Source organism: Panulirus ornatus, chromosome 8 (assembly GCF_036320965.1).
Source record: "Panulirus ornatus isolate Po-2019 chromosome 8, ASM3632096v1, whole genome shotgun sequence".
Classification (NCBI taxonomy): domain Eukaryota; kingdom Metazoa; phylum Arthropoda; class Malacostraca; order Decapoda; family Palinuridae; genus Panulirus; species Panulirus ornatus.
Genome location: NC_092231.1, coordinates 44,787,809 through 44,809,799, shown reverse-complemented (window position 1 = coordinate 44,809,799; position 21,991 = coordinate 44,787,809). Strand labels below are relative to the sequence as shown.

Here is a 21,991-nt window from a genome sequence, read left to right as displayed (position 1 = left end):
AATATTGCCACCACATTTGGCTGAATCATTTCTTCCATTCCTTGTAGGTAGTCATGCACATGTGAGATATTCTCTTAGAACAATATAAGGGATAGGAATTTCTAACCAACTGTCCGGAGGGAAGCATTAATTTCCCCTCCCATCGCTATGTTCCAACAGATAAGGGTCTACTTACTTATTTCAGGCCCGCCCTTGGCCAATAAGAAGCTACAACAAAGATGATATCAGTGACCCGCTGAAACCATACCAAGATGGCTTTATTATATCTATTATGTCTAGTTAATAAGTGAATGTTGGTTTGCGGCAGGGGTGTGTGATGTCTCCATGGTTGTTTTATTTGCTTATGGATGGGGTTCTTAGGGAGGTGAATGCAAGAGTTTTGGAAAACAGAGCAAGTATGCAGTCTGTTGTGGATGAGACAACTTGGGAAGTGAGTCAGTTGTTGTTCGCTGATGATACAGTGCTGGTGGCTGATTCAAGTGAGAAACTGCAGAAGCTTGTAACTGAGTTTGGCAAAGTGTGTGAAAGAAGAAAGCTGAGAGTGAATGAGAATAAGAGCAAGGTTATTAGGTACAGTAGGGTTGAGGGACAAGTCAATTAGGAGGTAGGTTTGAATGGGGAAAAACTGGAGGAAGTGAAGTGTTTTAGATATCTGGGAGTGGATTTGGCAGCGGATGGAACCATGGAAGCAGAAGTGAATCATAGGGTGAGGGAGGGGGGGGAAAGTTCTGGGAGTGTTGAAGAATGTGTGGAAGTCGAGAACATTATCTTGGAAAGCAAAAATGGGTATGTCTGAAGGAATAGTGGTTCCAACAATGTTGTATGGCTGCAAGGCATGGGCTATAGATAGAGTTGTGCGGAGGAGGGTGGATGTTCTAGAAATGAGATGTTTGAGGACAATATGTGGTGTGAGGTGGTTTGATCGCGTAAGTAATAATAGGGTAAGAGAGATGTGTTGTAATAAAAAGAGTGTGGCTGAGAGAGCAGAAGAGGGTGTTTTGAAATGGTTTGGTCATATTGAGAGAATGAGTGAGGAAAGATTGACCAAGAGGATATATGTGTCAGAGGTGGAGGGAACGAGGAGAAGTGGGAGACCAAATTGGAGGTGGAAAGATGGAGTGAAAAAGATTTTGAGTGATCGGGGCCTGAACATGCAGGAGGGTGAAAGGCGTGCAAGGAATAGAGTGAATTGGAACGATGTGGTATACCAAGGTTGACATGCTGTCAATGGATTGAACCAGGGCATGTGAAGCGTCTGGGGTAAACCATGGAAAGTTCTGTAGGGCCTGGATGTGGATATGGAGATGTGGTTTCGGTGCATTACTACATGTCAGCTAGAGACTGAGTGTGAACGAATGGGGCCTTTGTTGTCTTTTCCTAGTGCTACCTCGCACACATGAGGGGGGGAGGGTGTTGTTATTCCATGTGTAGCGGTGTGGCGATGGAAATGAATAAAGGCAGACAGTATGAATTATGTACATGGGTGTATATATATGTATACATTGAGATGTATATGTATGTATATGTGCTGTGTGTGGACGTGAATGAATATACATGTGTATGTGGGTGGGTTGGGCCATTCTTTCGTCTGTTTCCTTGCACTATCTCGCTAACGCAGGAGACAGCGACAAAGCAAAAAGAAAAATATATATATATATATATATATATATATATATATATATATATATATATATATATATATATATATATATATATATATCCCTGGGGATAGGGGAGAAAGAATACTTCCCACATATTCCCTGTGTGTCGTAGAAGGCGACTAAAACGGGAGGGAGTGGGGGGCTGGAAATCCTCCCCTCTTGTTTTTTTTTTTAATTTTCCAAAAGAAGGAACAGAGAAGGGGGTCAGGTGAGGATATTCCTGCAGAGGCCCAGTCCTCTGTTCTTAATGCTACCTTGCTAATGCAGAAAATGGTGAATAGTTTGAAAGAAAGAAAGATATATATATATATATATATATATATATATATATATATATATATATATATATATATATATATATATTTTTTTTTTTTTTTTTTTTTTTTGCCGCTGTCTCCCGCGTTTGCGAGGTAGCGCAAGGAAACAGACGAAAGAAATGGCCCAACCCACCCCCATACACATGCCTTGATTTAATCCACTGACAGCACGCCAACCCCAGTATACCACATCGCTCCAATTCACTCTATTCCTTGCCCTCCTTTCACCCTCCTGCATGTCCAGGCCCCGATCACACAAAATCTTTTTCACTCCATCTTTCCACCTCCAATTTGGTCTCCCACTTCTCCTCGTTCCCTCCACCTCCGACACATATATCCTCTTGGTCAATCTTTCCTCACTCATTCTCTCCATGTGCCCAAACCATTTCAAAACACCCTCTTCTGCTCTCTCAACCACGCTCTTTTTATTCCCACACATCTCTCTTACCCTTACATTACTTACTCGATCAAACCACCTCACACCACACATTGTCCTCAAACATCTCACCTCCAGCACATCCATCCTCCTGCGCACAACTCTATCCATAGCCCATGCCTTGCAACCATACAACATTGTTGGAACCACTATTCCTTCAAACATACCCATTTTTGCTTTCCGAGATAATGTTCTCGACTTCCACACATTCTTCAAGGCTCCCAGGATTTTCGCCCCCTCCCCACCCTATGATCCACTTCCGCTTCCAAGGTTCCATCCGCTGCCAGATCCACTCCCAGATATCTAAAACACTCCACTTCCTCCAGTTTTTCTCCATTCAAACTTACCTCCCAATTGACTTGACTCTCAACCCTACTGTACCTAATAACCTTGCTCTTATTCACATTTACTCTTAACTTTCTTCTTTCGCACACTTTACCAAACTCATATATATATCCCTGAGGATAGGGGAGAAAGAATACTTCCTACGCATTCCTAATGTGTCATGGAAGGCTACTAAAGGGGACGGGAGTGGGGGGGCTGGAAACCCTCCCTTCCTTGTATTTTGAATTTCTAAAAGGGGAAAAAGAAGAAGGAGTCATGAGGGGAGTGCTCATCCTCCTCGAAGGCTCAGGTTGGGGTGTCTGAATGTGTGTGGATGTAACCAAGGTGAGAAAAAAGGAGAGATAGGTAGTATATTTGAGGAAAGGAACCTGGAGGTTTTGTCTCTGAGTGGAACGAAGCTCAAGGATAAAGGGGAAGAGTGGTTTGGGAATGTCTTGGGAGTAAAGTCAGGGTTTAGTCAGAGGACAAGAGCAAGGGAAGGAGCAGCACTACTCCTGAAACAGGAGTGGCAGGAGTATGTGATAGAGTGTAAGAAAGTAAACTCCAGATTGATATGGGTAAAACTGAAAGTTGATGGAGAGAGATGGGTGATTGTTGGTGCATATGCACCTGGGCATGAGAAGAAAGATCATGAGGTAAGTGTTTTGGGAGCAACTAAGTGAGTGTGTTAGTAGTTTTGATGCACGAGACTGGGTTATAGTGATGGGTGATTTCAATGCAAAGGTTAGTAATGTGGCAGTTGAGGGAATAATTGGTGTACATGGGATGTTCAGTGTTGTATATGGAAATGGTGAAGAGTTTGTAGATTTATGGACTGAAAAAGGACTGGTGATTGGGAATACCTGGTTTAAAAAGAGAGATATACATAAGTATATGTATGGAAGTAGGAGAGATGGCCAGAGAGCGTTATTGGATTACGTGCTAATTGATAGGCGCGTGAAAGAGAGACTTTTGGATGTTAATGTGCTGAGAGGTAAAACTGGAGGGATGTCTGATCATTATCTTGTGGCGGCTAAGGTGAAGATTTGTAGAGGTTTTCAGAAAAGAAGAGAGAATGTTTGGGTGAAAAGAGTGGTGAGAGTAAGTGAGCTTGGGAAGGAGACTTGTGTGAGGAAGTACCAGGAGAGACTGAGTACAGAATGGAAAAAGGTGAGAACAAAGGACGTAAGGGGAGTAGGGAAGGAATGGGATATATTTAGGGAAGCAGTGATGGCTTGCGCAAAAGATAGCATGGGAGCTGGGCAGATTAGAGAGGGTAGTGAGTGGTGGGATGAAGAAGTAAGATTATTAGAGAAAGAGAAGAGAGAGGCATTTGGATGATTTTTGCAAGGAAATAATGCAAATGAGTGGGAGATGTATAAAAGAAAGAGGCAGGAGGTCAAGAGAAAGGTGCAAGAGGTGAAAAAGAGGGCAAATGAGAGTTGGGGTGAGAGAGTATCATCAAATTTTAGGGAAAATAAAAAGATGTTTTGGAATTAGGTAAATAAAGTGTGTAAAAGAAGGGAACAAATGGGAACTTCGGTGAAGGGGGCAAGTGGGGAGGTGATAACAAGTAGTAGTGATGTGAGAAGATGGAGTGAGTATTTTGAAGGGTTGTTGAATGTGTTTGATGATAGAGTGGCAGATATAGGGCGTTTTGGTCAAGGTGGTGTGCAAAGTGAAAGGGTTAGGGAAAATGATTTGGTAAACAGAGAAGAGGTAGTAAAAGCTTTGCGGAAGATGAAAGCCGGCAAGGCAGCAGGTTTGGATGGTATTGCAGTGGAATTTGTTAAAAAAGGGGGTGACTGTATTGTTGACTGGTTGGTAAGGTTATTAAATGTATGTATGACTCATGGTGAGGTGCCTGAGGATTGGCGGAATGCTTGCATAGTGCCACTGTACAAAGGCAAAGGGGATAAAAGTGAGTGCTCAAATTACAGAGGTATAAGTTTGTTGAGTATTCCTGAGAAATCATATGGGAGGGTATTGATTGAGAGGGTGAAGGCATGTACAGAGCATCAGATTGGGGAAGAGCAGTGTGGTTTCAGAAGTGGTAGAGGAGGTGTGGATCAGGTGTTTGCTTTGAAGAATGTATGTGAGAAATACTTAGAAAAGCAAATGGATTTGTAAGTAGCATTTATGGATCTGGAGAAGCCATATGATAGAGTTGATAGAGATGCTCTGTGGAAGGCATTAAGAATATATGGTGTGAGAGGCAAGTTGTTAGAAGCAGCGAACAGTTTCTATCGAGGATGTTAGGCATGTGTATGTGTAAGAAGAGAGGAAAGTGATTGGTTCTCAGTGAATGTAGGTTTGCGGCAGGGGTGTGTGATGTCTCCATGGTTGTTTAATTTGTTTATGGATGGGGTTGTTATGGAGGTGAGTGGAAGAGCTTTGGAAAGAGGGGCAAGTATGCAGTCTGTTGTGGATGAGAGAGCTTGGGAAGTGAGTCAGTTGTTGTTCTCTGATGATACAGCGCTGGTGGCTGATTCGTGTGAGAAACTGCAGAAGCTGGTGACTGAGTTTGGTAAAGTATGTGAAAGAAGAAACCTGAGAGTAAATGTGAATAAGAGCAAGGTAATTAGGTACAGTAGGGTTGAGGGACAAGTCAATTGGGAGGTAAGTTTAAATGGAAAAAAATTGGAGGAAGTGAAGTGTTTTAGATATCTGGGAGTGGATTTGGCAGTGGATGGAACCATGGAAGCGGAAGTGAATCATAGGGTGGGGGAGGGGGTGAAAGTTCTGGGAGCGTTGAAGAATGTGTGGAAGTCGATAACATTATCTTGGAAAGCAAAAATGGGTATGTTTGAAGGAATTGTGGTTCCAACAATGTTGTATGGTTGCGAGGCGTGGGCTATGGATAGAGTTGTACGCAGGACGGTGGAAGTGCTGGAAATGAGATGTTTGAGGACAATATGTGGTGTGAGGTGGTTTGATTGAGTAAGTAATAATAGGGTAAGAGAGATGTGTGGTAATAGAAAGTGTGGTTGAGAGAGCAGAAAAGGGTGTTTTGAAATGGTTTGGTCACATGGAGAGAATGAGAGAGGAAAGATGGACAAAGAGGATATATGTGTCAGAGGTGGAGGGAACGAGGAGAAGTGGGAGACCAAATTGGAGGTGGAAAGATGGAGTGAAAAAGATTTTGAGTGATCGGGGCCTGAACATGCAGGAGGGTGAAAGGCGTGCAAGGAATAGAGTGAATTGGAACGATGTGGTATACTGGGGTTGACGTGCTGTCAATGGATTGAACCAGGGCATGTGAAGCGTCTGGGGTAAACCATGGAAAATTGTGTAGGGCCTGGATGTGGAAAGGGAGCTGTGGTTTTGGTGCATTGTTACATGACAGCTAGAGATTGAGTGTGAATGAATGGGGCCTTTGTTGTCTTTTCCTAGCGCTACCTCGCACACATGAGGGGGGAGGGGGTTGTTATTTCATGTGTGGTGAGGTGGCGATGGGAAGGAATAAAGGCAGACAGAATGAATTATGTACATGTGTATATATGTATATGTCTGTGTGTGTATATATATGTATACGCTGGGATGGATAGGTATGTATATTTGCGTGTGTGGACGTGTATGTTGCCTTTGTTGTCATTTCCTAGCGCTACCTCGCACACATGAGGGGGGAGGGGGTTGTTATTTCATGTGTGGTGAGGTGGCGATGGAAATGAATAAAGGCAGACAGAATGAATTATGTACATGTGTATATATGTATATGTCTGTGTGTGTATATATATGTGTACGTTGGGATGTATAGGTATGTATATTTGCGTGTGTGGACGTGTATGTATATACATGTGTATGTGGGTGGGTTGGGCCATTCTTTCGCCTGTTTCCTTGCGCTACCTCGCTAACGCGGGAGACAGTGAGAAAGCAAAATAATTATATAATAATATATATAAGGCGATTACAAGGGGTTCGAGTAGGGGCTAGAAATCATTCCCTTCCTGTATTTTAACTTCTGAAAGAGGAAACCATAGAAGGAGTCAAGTAGGGAGTGCTTATCCTCCTAGAAGGTTCAAATAAGGGTGTCTGAATCTGTGTGGATGTAACCATAATGAGAAGAAAGGAGAGATAGGTATTTTGTTTGAGGAAACAAACCCGGATATACTGGCTCTGAGTGAAATGAAGCTCAAGGGTAAAGGGGAAGAATTGTTTGGAAAACTCTTGGGAGTAAAGTCAGGCGTTGGTGCGAGATCAAGAGCAAGGGAAGGAGTAGCTTTACTCCTGAAGCAGAGTGGTGATTGCTACACTGGTCTGTTTCTGCCTGTGTGTTTTTACCTTCTGAGAAAGTTACTTGCTAACTTACTTACTGGGAGTTTGGTAAAAATTGGAAGTTAAATAATCACTAAGTGCCTCACACCCTAATCTAGAGGGAAACCATATTAACTCTCCTTTTTGTAGTATGATCTGTTGTGTCTTCTTTCTTGACATAGCTTTCAGTTTACAATCTACCTTACAGAGGATCTTGGCAGCCCTCTTGGTCAAGCTTCTTTTGTAGCTAAGACCAGGTGTGTAGTATGGCCAAAAGTGAGAAGCACTTTATTGCTGCTAACCATCATATGAAGTGTGCTTAACATGGAATGCACTTCTTAAAAACACATTTTCAAGTTTCAGAGGTGCTTATTGAGTCAAGAGGTGGTTTTAAGCATAAAAAACTGCTGGCAGAGTTCTAAATAATGGCTACTTCCTTAGTCTGAAAAAACAATTGTGGGAGCCCTTAATTGGAAACACAAGTAAGACAAGGTTAAAGTTCCCTCATTTTCCCATATACTGATCAATGCTGATTTAGGACCTTGGGTTTATTCCACAGGAACTTCACCAGTTAATGATGCTCCTAAATCTTCTCTCTCCCTACAGTTAATTAGGCAGCCAGAACATTCCCAAACAGTGTAGAAGACAACCCTGTCCCACAACAGGGTTATAAAGGGTCCTGCTCCTGTCTTGCTCCACTCTCTATAAGAAAAAGGAGGCCCTTTCTTAATCTTCTACCAACATTAAAACAATCTCTTAAACACAGTTCACCTTAAGGATCATTGTTAATCTTGCCACAGCTCCCCTGATACTCTTTTGACTCTGACTAAGAGGCTTCATGTAAAGAGAGTGCTTCAGTAGTGTCTGTTTTAGAGACTAATTTGTCTAAGAGCTGAACCTTCATTCTCCATAAATTCTAGCATTAGTCCTAGCTTTTTTTCAAGTAAACCACTTGCTGCTTGATTTTGAAGTAGGGCTTCAATTCACAGGGTGCTCAGTTACACTTATTAGAAACTGAGAATAACCTTCTCCCTTGAAGATTAACATGTTTGATGCTATAAAAGCCCTCACAGACTTAAGATTGCTAGTCTCAGTATTTCTTGAAAATATTTCGTTGGTCCCTAATGTTTTCAATGCAGCCCTTGGGGAGAGACAAAGGCTTTTCTTTGGCCTTCTAGACCACCTTTATCTACTGAACAGTTTTCTGGCTAATCCTGATTTTTGTCTTGAAATTGTAGCATATCTCCTAAATGACTTTACCTTGAGGTTCTTAAAGTAATGCTTGTGATGAGAATCTTCAATATGCTTTGGACATTCTCAGAGAGATCCCATAAATAAGAAAAGAAGGAGTTTCCTCTTTCAAGACTGAACAGCACTCTCCTAGGTCTTGCTAAATGAAATGGGAGATGAAGACTTTTTCAACCTGCTGTTCATATCATCTTGAAAGTTAATTCATGTCTCTGCAAATTTTTCATGTTTTTATGAATCTTGTCTCTCACTGGCAGATGATTTGATAAACCTAAATTTCTCTGGAAGTCTTGGTGCATACCTTAAATAGTATTTTTCTGTCAAGTCAGAAAGACCTTTCAGGAATCTCCTATCAAAGCAAGTGTGCATATGATATGTTGTGACTTCTTTTGATAAGGAGGGCAGTTAGTTTTTGCAGATCTGTGGAGAGCTTAAAGTGTCCTTACAAACCTCCTGCACCGGAAGTCTATCACCAACTGTATTTACAGAGTGTTGAGAGAATAGCTTTCATGAATAAGAAATGTTTAGTATAGTGAGGTGAATATATCTACATACTCAAGGGTGAGGTGAGTTTATTGTCGAAGTTCTCATGACAATTAGTGAAGATCTGTTAACTTGCACTCTATTAGCATTTCTAAGGGAAGGCTCCAGTGGATCAGATACAGGAGATATGGAGCAATTTAATCCCTAGAGCATGACAGTATGACTCAAAAGTCGACAATGCAATCTCTGAGCCTGACAATATGACTTTTGAACATGATGGTATGATCCTTCAGGAGGAAGGTATGATCCTTGAGTATGATGGTATTAACCATGGGCAAGATGGGATGATCTTTGAACATGATGGTACAAACCTATGGAATATTACAGTCCATGAGCAGCAGATAAAATCTCCTGCATTGGTGTCTAAATTAGCAGCAGGTGGTTTGTATAAGCTGCTGAAGGAGGCCATTTCTATGAAGGCAAATTCTCAATCACTGCCCCTTAGGCTGACAATGCAGTAAGAAAAAAGGGTAGCCTAATGTGTCCAACTTCGTCTCTTGGGCAGTACATTGCAAGTTAAAGTGGAAGGTCTCTGGGAGAGACTATAGCATTGGGAAGCTGAGTGAAGGAAGCGTGGAGGAGTTGCAAGGAAGAAGTTTAAGTAATGAAAGGTAATGAAAGGTATTCTATAAAGCAAAATATAGAACAGTGGGATGGTATGAAGATGTAAAGACATTTATTGCAGGGTGAGTGATCAAGAGAACATATCACAATAAACTGAGCATATGTGAGAACAGAGGCTGAAGTGGAGGGGCAGAGTGTGTGTGTACACCAGTGAGGCACAAGAAAGCAAATTGTGTTTCTAATGGAAATTTAGGCTACATGTTCTGAGAATAGCTGTTGTATGAGATGATAGCTAAGCAGATAAAAGTCACTGCATATCTTAAAACTTTTTTCCAATATATTTCATTTCCAACAAAGTCAAACTCTTCTGTCTTTGTCATCATGCACCCAGACCTTGCATCCATACAACACTGATGGGACTAATATACCATCAAACATACCTGTCTTTAACATTAAAGACACTGACCTCTCTTTACATATATTTCTCAATGTGCCCAGGACCTTGGTCCCCTTATCAATGTAACAGCTTACTTCAGCTCTCATTGTTCCATTCACTGCCATGTCCACTCGCATGTATCCAAAAAAACTGCTTCCCCCAAGTCTTTTCCATTCAAACTCACACTCCAAATAACCGGTCACTCTCCACTGATAAATTTAATAAACTTGCTTTTGTTCACACTCAAATCTGCCACCAGTGCTATCATCAGCAAACTGACTCACATCCCATGACCTCTCACCTCTGACAGACTGTAGACCTGCCTCTCTCTCTCTCTTTCTCTCTCTCTAAAACTGTTGTAGACCCATCTTCACCTGGAACCACTCATGCTCCTCTCTCATAATTATACACATGCTTTACTTTCTTTACAAAAATGCCTCACTGTTTCAGTATATAGATATACGTATGCATATAAAAGTGTATAGTAGATGGCTAAAATGTGGGCACCCAAGATTCTACTAAATACATTTAATGATAAAAGCATTTTAATCATGACAGCTTTCTGATCACCTACAACTACTATTGTTCTATATGAATAACACTTACTTTAAATCTAACTCACTTATAAAGGTTGAAATTTCCTAGAAAATGCAAGACCAAATTACCAGAAAGGTTTGGAAATATATTGATATAAGATTTAATTTTCTGACTTTTCATGGAAATTAAGTATATAACTGTCCATTTACCTGCAATTTCTAGATACATTGTATCACTACCAAGGGAGTCACCAGTGGGAGTGAAAACTTCACAAGACCAAAGCCCTTTCAGGTCCAGACTAAGGGAGTAAAAGCCAAGAGTGAAGATGGTGAATGGTACAGATCCTTCCTCGCCCTGGCTGATGGCTATGTTTACTAGATGACTGGAAGTTGACATTTTTGTACGATTTTGAATTGACACTTGTGGATCATCATAGTGAGAGAAGAGGACTGTCTGTTTGGGGCAAAAAAAATCATGCATGTACATTTAAGAGGATAATTATTATGTGATTTCATATAACCATGATAATCACAATAAGAAAATCTACGTTTTATAGGACTTGCTGATATGTAAGGGTCAAGGGTCAAGGGTCAAGGGCCAAGTGGTGTTCTAGTAAAAAAAAAAAAACATAATTAGCTAGTCATAGTAAATTTTGTGACTGGCACATGTTTAATTTTCTGGAGACCTGATCCATCATCCTAATTTGAATGTATGAAACAGTATCCTAATGACAAAGTCTGAGATATGAAACATTAAAATGTTGGTTTTGAAATGAATTGCTGACTTTAAGGATCACACTGATAATAAGGACTATATTTGTAGGTCTTGAGATAATTCATTACTGTTATTGGTTGCCTTTCTGGTGTATATAAGATAAACTGCAACACTAAAACTTCTTAAAGAATTTGAGTTACATTCTATTAAATTATCATAATGACAAATGTTCAACTGGCTTGAATACACATAATGATGAATGAGAAGGATTTCTACTGACCCTTTTACAAAGGGATAATAAATCTGAAGCAGTGCTAGTTACATTAATGTTTCTGATATGTGTTAACTTTGTAAAATGCTATAAATGATAAAAAAGATAAATAGCCATCATATGTGTTAAGGAACTTTAGGATATTTAAGCACATGGCCATCTGGTAACCCATGATGATGCATGGATGTATGGTATTAGATTTATCAGCTCCTGCAAGTTTGAACAGTTTAAAAACATGCTTTACTGCAAGTGTCAATGCAAGATTAATTATAACATTGCTGTGTACCTTATATGATGGGAATTAATGAAAGCTGCTCTGGATCTCAAATGACAATCTAATTATTCCTGCCCTTACTTGAATTTCTAGCTGATACTTGATTCCACTTTTAACCACAAATATCACTAGCATTCTCCCAAATAGATGAAAAAAGTTTCATTTACTTCAATTACCCACAGATCACCAAAGAAGAAACATGTACAATAACCTGGAATGTTGACACTCCTAGGTGCCAAAGATTGTTTAAAACAGACATTATGAGACATCATCACACATAATTCCTTATGAACATCTAATTGCATAGAGTGGAAAGACTGTCAAGCAAATGAGTTGCCACTTGCAAAGTTTACGTGGGTGCTCTGTTACCTGATATGCTTGGAAATCAGCTGTTTTGATCTTTTTTAGATATCAAATAATTCAGAAACTGTAACATCTTAAAACATTTTATCTAATTATAAATATTTCACAGAGAAAATATTAATATATGTAAGCATATAAAGTTGAAGTCCTTAATTACTACCACCTGGGAATTACTCTTAGCCAGCCTTTTGCAGAACATCTTTCTTAGATGAGACAAAGGTGGTTTTAATGAGCTGTCAGGCAATTGTTGACCATGCCTGAAGGGAGCCACTGTCTATAATTGTATTCTGGGGTGCACAAAATACACAAATGTGGAAGACTAGTACACAACACCAAGCCAGAAAGCACAAGGGAGATGGTAAACAATTGCCAGCACCCCAAACACCGGGTGGTGAGTACACCAATCAATGCAGCATGGTGTGTGTGATTCATTATATTTTTACTTATCCATTCTAATATTCTCTATTGTTTTAGACAACAGATGGTTGCCAACAGAAATCAGAAAACATATATTGTTTTGAACATTTCACTGTCTCAAATCATGGATACCACAGGTTTTATTGTAAAAATAAATCCCTAAAGGCTGGTGTAAATGAAACCTATATGAAACTCAGCATTTTTTCATCTCAACTGCAATTACTGTTTTCCATTGCCATGAAATGCCTTTAATATTCTAGATGTGATCTAGTTCAGGCTCTATCTTCTATAAACACACATTTCTTTGTCTATTCTATTTTAACTGAATACAATAATGTATACATGCTTTCCTCACCCATCAATTGCCATGCATGTCATACATGTAAGATAGTGGGAGAGTACTTGAGGCAACATGCCAAGCAAACATGCATGTACTGTCTACGATGATCTGTGGATGATGGAGACGCTTGCGGTGGTACAATGCTAGTAACACCTATGGGTAACTTGGGATTCAAACATCAGCTGGGAATTCAAATGATGGTGGTAGTCACTAAAATATCACATGACTTGCAAAGAGGTCTGCTTCAGTATATTTCATATGAAACAGAGAGCAGGGGAGTGGTTAAGATGGCCATTCACTCCCTCCTTTATGTTTGTTCTACCTAGCTATCACATGCGTTCCAGGTTGTCAGATTTAAGCTCTTCTGTGTTACCTCTAAAATGTCAGGGTTGCTACTCTTAATTCAGCCTTTAAATTCTTGCTCTTTTCCCTTAACCACATGTCTATCTGCAATTGTAAACAAAATCTTAAGCCTAAGACATATACTATCAATAACCCTAGCATCCCTGAGCTAGAAGTGGGAGTGTTGGTCCTCTGTCCAGCCTTACCAATTCCTTTCATTTCTTCTTATCTGCTCTCTCTCTCTCTCTCTCTCTCTCTCTCTCTCTCTCTCTCTCTCTCTCTCTCTCTCTCTCTCTCTCTCTCTCTCTCTCTCCATTTGGTTCATTACTCCTGAAAAACACTCCTTTGGGCTCCACCATTTTTACAGGGTTATTGGCCTGCTTTAGCACCTCTTGTCTATACACCATGTCAAATGTGTGAAAGTGCTGTGAAAGCTGCATGTATCTCATCCATCTTATCAAACTGAGAATGAACAACTGATCATGGATAGATAAACACATACAGAGAATAGTATCTAATAACTATCAAAAGATAAAGATTAATGGGCCCAAATTTTTTACACTGTACAAAAAGCAATCATATCCTTTTACTGGTTGATGAAGTACGTGTGTTGGTAAGGATCTCAAGCCTCTCAGATCCCCTTGTGATCACCACTACCCCACATAGCTGGAAACCTTTACGTGTGGCTAGAAATATTTACATAAACTGCCAATATTTTTCCTTCCAATATGTATTGGTATATTTTCTGTCTGCACATCTTGTAAAATAGCTTATCTACTCCCAAAATAGAATAGACCTTAACATGTTTCCACCAGCAACTGCAGAATAAACATGTGTTGTTAAGAAATTTTCTATAGCAGTAGTGTAGAATTACTTTTTATATGTTTATACATAATTTCAAAACTATCTAAAAGCAATGAAAGTACAGTATAGCCTACCTCACACCAAAAGCAAAAGAAAGAACACTGCTTTTCTTTCTGTGCTGTCTGTCCTGCTACATCTATAATTCACTCCACAAAAAAAAAAGAAGCAAAGAAAGTATCTCCTACTTCAGTGATTAGCTGTGCATCAGCAGTGGCCTTGAAGACACAAAATCTTTGCGAATCAAGAAATATAACAATGTATGCTTAGCAAAGCTGTCTGCATTAGCAGCCAGAAAATGGGTGACATTTGTACAATTTGCCATTATATGAAAAGGTTTAACATTAACACTGCCCTGGCTGTGTGGGGAGATTGGCAAGCAGATTACTGCCTGTTCACAAATTCTTTCCAAATTTCTATGATTTTTTCAATTACATTAAATATATTTTTCTTAAATACAAGCACACCATTTACATACAAACACTACTTTCAGGTTATTATATATCTCAAAATAAAACAAAATTTACAAATGGAGCTGGCTTTAAGGGTACTGAGAGGAGAAAATTATAATCATTAAGCTCACAAATTCATAATCTGTATCTATAATTTCACTGTTACTATCACTTGCATTGCTGATTTTCAGTATTTGAAGCAATAAAAGAGTAGATTCCTTAGCTTGCCTTGGATAATGGGTAACTAATGGCATTATCACGGGAGGCTGAAGGCACCTAAACCAACCACCATATGTCTACTGAAATCTAAATTAAGGCACAGAGCAAATTCTTATTAATCTAGATATTTTTCTTCTTTTTTTTGACAAACACTACATATTATCATGAAGCACCAGTGACAGGGTAACTGGAAAATCTTACTCCATATCATTTTCAAAAACTTTTTCTGTATATCATTCATAAACATGTAGCTGCAGAAACTAATATGTTAAAACTATGAATAAGCAGATGAGGATTTTGTCTCCAGACTTCAGTTCAATAAAGGCGACATGATTCATCTTCAGAAATTAAAGCAATTGTCGCTATTAAGATATGGCTAGTGTTGGTGCCAAACCTCCCTTGGCATCATACAAAAGTTTCTGATTCACATTGGATGATTGTTCCTACAAGTTTTAGGGCAGTCTTTACAAGGAATGGATACTAGCTGATTTTTTCAACTTTGTAGTTTGCAGATAATGAAACAGATAAGGGTGAAGATATAATATACAAGACTAAGTTGAGATCAGATATAGTGATTTGTAAATGCAAGTAAAAATAAATTCTGAACTGACTATATAATTCTTTTTTGGTATATCCACATGTCACAACAACCCTAACCTACTATAACTTACCTAATCTCATCTTAGAATACATAAATATCACTAATATTTTGAATCATGAAATATGAATGATTCTATATGATATAACCATTCCCCTAAATTTGTTTTGTCCCCTAAGAAACAAAGCTGGCAAATATAATCTATCATTTTTATAATAAAAGCTAGTCCTTGAAATCTCATGATGCACCCAAAAGGTTAAATATTGGTTTTAAGATTTAGAATAAAGATAAGTTTGTTTATTTTGTGGGTTATATCAAAGTTCAGGATAGTCAAATCATAATCCAGGAAGAACCTGCCAAGGATTTGTTGTGTCTGTAGAGAAATGGTAAACTGTGGGTCAGGAGAGATCTGGAGTATTCTACCAATACAAAATTAAAGTGGACATTTTTTTGATGGCCATGAACTAAACATGGAAACAGCCATCTTTTCAAGGCACCACACTGCATGAGAATTAGTTACTCAGCTAGCCTTTACTTGAGTCCAAGTTGGGTGGGGCCATGATTACAGTAACATGTTGATGTGTCTCTTGCTTTTAATGTGAGTTACATCACTAACACCTTGATTTTTACTATCTTAAAGGATTTACAGGAAACAGTCAAAATCTATGTCAAAGAATTATGCTTGCTTTTGTTGTTGTAGCATTTACCTTTGGTGAAAATTTTAGTATTTACTGGGAGAGAAAAATAAGAACCATTAATGGCAACATGAACGGACTGATTTTGTGGAATCTGTACAGAGCTAGAACTTATTGGCTATTCATTGCTTTAAAGTATAGGGCAGATATCTAAAAGCTGAACATCAAGATTATAGAGGTATGTCTTTTTTCTTCCTCTTCCTTATAATTCCTCAAAAGTAAATCTTTATGGGTGACTAGAATTAGTTGACAAGTTTTAGTGTTCCCTATGATAAGGTATACATGAAAGTTTTTAATGAAAAGGAGCAATACAACTGATAAAGAATGAAGTTTGTCTGTTCTATTCCGAGACTCACCACTGTATTAGAGTCAACACCTTCCACTTTACAGTTTATTGGTATAGGTGAATCCCTCCAGTTTGGCTGATCAAGAGACTGAAGTTCAAGTGTCACATCAGCATCATCTGTATGGCATACACAAGTTAGACAAATAAAAATACTTAAAACTGAAAAGATACTCCTAATAACTGCTATAGACTTCATCTTTTTCTTGAGAACAGCTCACACAAACATCTCTCTATATACCTGTTACTGCACTTTCTTACATTGAAATTACTTTTCTGAGTGGGTCTTAGCAGCCAATGGCCTGCCATTGGCCTGGAACTGGGGTTACTGATATGCTTGTCCTATGTAAATGACCTACCAGAAGGACTACAGTCATACTGTACCGATTAATATGTCATACTGATTATTATTTGTAGGTTTCCTATTAAAAAAGAGTTTCCTTTGGTTTGCTGTGGCGTAGCAGTTCTTCTAATCAAGTCCTATATGCTTATTGGTACTGTTTTGAGGGAGATTGAAGATACAGGAGGATAAAATAGAAAAGTCTCAAGGGTAACACAGCTTGAAATTCAGGATGGTAAAAGGAATACATAGAACAATATGAAATGAATTACTATCATATTTGGGGAGCTGTGTGCTATCAATGGACTGAAAAAGAGCTCATGGAAAGGTAAAGGTAAACAACATAGTAGTCTATGGGGAATGGCTGTAAACAGCAGGCTTTGGTTTCAGTACATTACATATGACAGCTAAAGACTGTGTGTGCAAATGAGGTCCAAGCTAATCTGTTTTTTTTTTAATGCTACCTTGCTATAAAGGATAGGTAGCTACGTATAAAAACAAAACAAAAAAAAGTCCTGTTTTCCCGCTGGCCTACCTACCTCATTTCTTTTTGTTATGAGTGTTTTACTCGCTGGTTTTGTGTTCCCTCAATTTCTTGCCACAGGAATATTTTACCTTTTTAGTAACTGACATGGCACAAGCAAAACATTCCCTAATCAAAGGCCATCTAAGGTGAAAGAATTTTATTATTATTATTATTTTGCTTTGTCGCTGTCTCCCGTGTTTGCGAGGTAGCGCAAAGAAACAGACGAATGAAATGGCCCAACCCACCCCCATACACACGTATATACATACACGTCCACACACGCAAATATACATACCTATACATCTCAATGTACACATATATATACACACACAGACATATACATATATACACATGTACATAATTCATACTGTCTGCCTTTATTTATTCCCATCGCCACCTCGCTACACATGGAATAACATCCCCCTCCCCCCTCATGTGTGCGAGGCAGCACTAGGAAAAGACAACAAAGGCCCCATTCGTTCACACTCAGTCTCTAGCTGTCATGTAATAATGCCCGAAACCACAGCTCCCTTTCCACATCCAGGCCCCACAAAACTTTCCATGGTTTACCCCAGATGCTTCACATGCCCTGATTCAATCCATTGACAGCACGTCGACCCCGGTATACCACATCGATTGAATTCACTCTATTCCTTGCCCACCTTTCACCCTCCTGCATGTTCAGGCCCTGATCACTCAAAATCTTTTTCACTCCATCTTTCCACCTCCAATTTGGTCTCCCACTTCTCCTCGTTCCCTCCACCTCCGACACACATATCCTCTTGGTCAATCTTTCCTCATGCATTCTCTCCATGTGCCCAAACCATTTCAAAACAACCTCTTCTGCTCTCTCAACCACGCTCTTTTTATTTCCACACATCTCTCTTACCCTTACATTACTTACTCGATCAAACCACCTCACACCACATATTGTCCTCAAACATCTCATTTCCAGCACATCCAACCTCCTGCGCACAACTCTATCCATAGCCCACGCCTTGCAACCATACAACATTGTTGGAACCACTATTCCTTCAAACATACCCATTATTGCTTTCCGAGATAATGTTCTCGACTTCCAAACATTCTTCAAGTGAAAAAAGGGAGAAGAAAGTAATCAGGACCTTGCAGGTGTTTGTAGCTCTGGCACTATAAGGTAGTGAGTTTATACTGAAAAGGAAAGGAATTCCACAGCTCAGCTGTTCTAGGGGAAAAAGAGTATGTTGTAAAAGTCAATCCTTGAGTGGCTCGTCTCCACAGAAAAACTGTGGAAAGCAGCAGCAGACACATACAAACACTTCATGAGCATAATGGCCAAAATGATACCTGTAAAAGAGAGCAGCAATATTGCTGTGTGCAGAATAGGATGGCTGAAGGGAGGTGATGCTAGGAGAATTAATGAGACAGGGTTTCTAATCCTACTCTGATTAATAAAGATGTGGAGGATAAGCCATCCCACATGCATGATCAGTGCTCCATACTAAGGCATAAAAACTCAAGTAGATATAAAATTCTTACTCACAAGAAAAATAATCATAGCACCCATACAACAACCTGAGCTTCTGGGAAGTAAACTTTGTGATGTTGGGTATATGGAGTTTCCAGGATAGAGTGGAGTACAAGCTCTCCCCTACTTACAACCTATGCAATTTACAACCATCTGTACATATGGACAGAAAAAAAATAAAGAAAATGAAAATGAAATATGAACTATAGAATCTTGAACAACAGGTAAAAAGAAACTACAGAATCATATAATAAAGCTGGTCAATCAAAAACGAGATAATCATGACTGAAATTGAGTAGGATAAAAGACTGCTGAACAGGTATACACATGTCGTAGAAGGTGTATATAGTTATGCTGAACATACTTGTTATTACATGGTTGGACTGTATTTTGAAATTGAATTGAGGGAAAGGAATGACTCATAGAGAGAGGGTTACCAAGAAACTGCATTTCAGCACTCATAAATTTAACTAGGTTAATACTTCTCCATTCTGAGAAAATGCACAGGTCCAAATTAAGACAGGAAATACTTTCAATATGAGAAAGAGAAATATTAGAAGAAGGGAGGGAGTGAGGAAAAGGTGAGTAGAATTATGTTATGTAGAATCATCAGCATGAGAGTGAACAGGGTCAGAAGCAGAAGAGTGGTAATCTATTGAGAGAAAAGAGTAATCTATTGAGAGAAAAGAGATGGTGATATGACATAACCCTGAAGAACACCAATGCTGATAAGATAAGAAGGGGAAGTTTCTCCTTCAACAACTACTGCAATGGAATGTCCAGAGAGGAAACTATGTATAAAGGAACAGAGAGAACCAGAAAAGTCAAAAGGTTGGGGGCCTATAAAGCATACACTTATGCCACAACCTGTAAAATGCTTTGAATATGTCAAGGACTGTGACAAAAGTTTCACAAAAATACCCTACAAAAAAGGACCATGCGTGTGTCACATAAGAGGGAAGACCATCATATTAGATCTAGCACTGCAAAATTCATACTGATGATTAGAGATAAGGATATGGGATTCTATTATCTAAAAGGTGAGTGTTAAGAGGAGTCTCAAAGACTCTGGAGATGGCAGAAGTGAGAGCAATGTACAGACACTTTCGGGACATGGATGTAAAGATAACAATGCTTCGTGTTAGGAAGCCAAACAGTTGAGGAGTTGTATATAGCAGGATTAATTGGTGGGGAAATATACGAAATATGACAGCAAAGTTATAGAGGGCAGAAAACTTTTAAGACAGATGGCATAAAAATTATGAGATTCAAGATCCACAAGGCAAGCAATGGAAATTTCTGTGTTAGAGAAGACAGAAATGATGGTAAAAATTGAATTTACAGAACTGATAATGTAGAGAGAAAGCATCCTTGGACAGCTGGGTTTTAGAGAGATCAGAAGTAGTGGAGAGAGATGGTGATCTAAAAAGGAAAGGTTACATTTGAGACTTCTCATGTTGCAGAAATGAAACAAGAAAGAACCAGGTTTGGGAGCTATCTAGAAGAAAAGAGAAGGTTCTAGTCATTTGATATAAGTCAAGGGGACCTTTGAAACCAACTAGTCTTCTTCAACTGGTGGTGCCATTCTGATTCAGTACCAGAAAATCTAGAAGACATTATAAATTCATTCTTTGATGGTGAGGATAATGAAAGGTTGTGTGTATTATGTGTAGAAAAATATGTTAAGGATGGAAAGGGTGTAAGTTTATGGATTGAATGCCAGCAACTCACTCATCAGGGAAGCAAAATGACAAGAAAAGAAACAGATAAAAAGAGATGTGCCAGGGAGGGGTATGTGACAAATGGCAGTGCTGTCTCACTGTGTGGCTATCACTTACCTTTCCAACACTCAGGCAGCAGTACTTCGCAGGACAGCAGATGCCTGTTTCCTACTACTAGGAGCCACCTACAGTACCTTGCTCTCTCATAACTCCTCCTTTGACTGTCTTTCTGATAAACACCCTGATAAATCTATGACTGATTTAGTTAGCTGGCAAAAGCTTAAATCACATCAGGATTTTTTCTTACACTCATGTAATATCTCCAATAATTTTGTTATGAAAATACTTTTTTTTTTTTTTTTGTCGCTGTCTCCCGCGTTTGCGAGGTAGCGCAAGGAAACAGACGAAAGAAATGGCCCAACCCACCCCCATACACATGTATATACATACGTCCACACACGCAAATATACATACCTACACAGCTTTCCATGGTTTACCCCAGACGCTTCACATGCCTTGATTCAATCCACTGACAGCACGTCAACCCCGGTATACCACATCGATCCAATTCACTCTATTCCTTGCCCTCCTTTCACCCTCCTGCATGTTCAGGCCCCGATCACACAAAATCTTTTTCACTCCATCTTTCCACCTCCAATTTGGTCTCGCACTTCTCCTCGTTCCCTCCACCTCCGACACATATATCCTCTTGGTCAATCTTTCCTCACTCATTCTCTCCATGTGCCCAAACCATTTCAAAACACCCTCTTCTGCTCTCTCAACCACGCTCTTTTTATTTCCACACATCTCTCTTACCCTTATGTTACTTACTCGATCAAACCACCTCACACCACACATTGTCCTCAAACATCTCATTTCCAGCACATCCATCCTCCTGTGCACAACTCTATCCATAGCCCACGCCTCGCAACCATACAACATTGTTGGAACCACTATTCCTTCAAACATACCCATTTTTGCTTTCCGAGATACTGTTCTCGACTTCCACACATTCTTCAAGGCTCCCAGAATTTTCACCCCCTCTCCCACCCTATGATCCACTTCCGCTTCCATGGTTCCATCCGCTGCCAGATCCACTCCCAGATATCTAAAACACTTTACTTCCTCCAGTTTTTCTCCATTCAAACTCACCTCCCAATTGACTTGACTCTCAACCCTTTTCTTTCTTTCTTTCATACTATTCGCCATTTCCCGCATTAGCGAGGTAGCGTTAAGAACAGAGGACTGGGCCTTAGAGGGAATATCCTCACCTGGCCCCCTACTCTGTTCCTTCTTTTGGAAAATTAAAAAAAAAAAAAAAAAAAAAAAATAAGAGGGGAGGATTTCCAGCCACCCGCTCCCTTCCCTTTTAGTCGCCTTCTACGACACGCAGGGAATACGTGGGAAGTATTCCCACTCCCCTATCCCCAGGGATAATACATACACATATATATATATATATATACATATATATATATATATATATATATATATATATATATATATATATATTTATATATATATATCAGTTCAACTAGTGAAGTATAAGTTTCTTAATCTATTACCCAATCAAAGTTTTATTCATTAGTACACAACAATTCCTGATTTTTTAAATTTGGTACTGGTGTACATAACATATGACACATGGTGGATGGAATAATACAGATGGTAACAATCTACAGAACAGA

General features: G+C 39.3%; 1 protein-coding gene across 2 annotated transcripts in view; it reads right to left on the bottom strand.

Annotated features, from left to right (window-relative positions):
• The window catches only part of LOC139749926 (uncharacterized), a 342,839-nt gene that overhangs the window by 210,378 nt on the left and 110,470 nt on the right, over positions 1 to 21,991 (bottom strand). For both annotated transcript variants that reach the window (XM_071664343.1, XM_071664344.1), the window contains 2 exons: positions 16,223 to 16,329; positions 10,530 to 10,773 (listed from right to left, as the gene is read on the bottom strand). In XM_071664343.1, the coding sequence (XP_071520444.1) occupies positions 10,530 to 10,773; positions 16,223 to 16,329 (351 nt within the window). The remainder of the gene's footprint in view (positions 1 to 10,529; positions 10,774 to 16,222; positions 16,330 to 21,991) is intronic.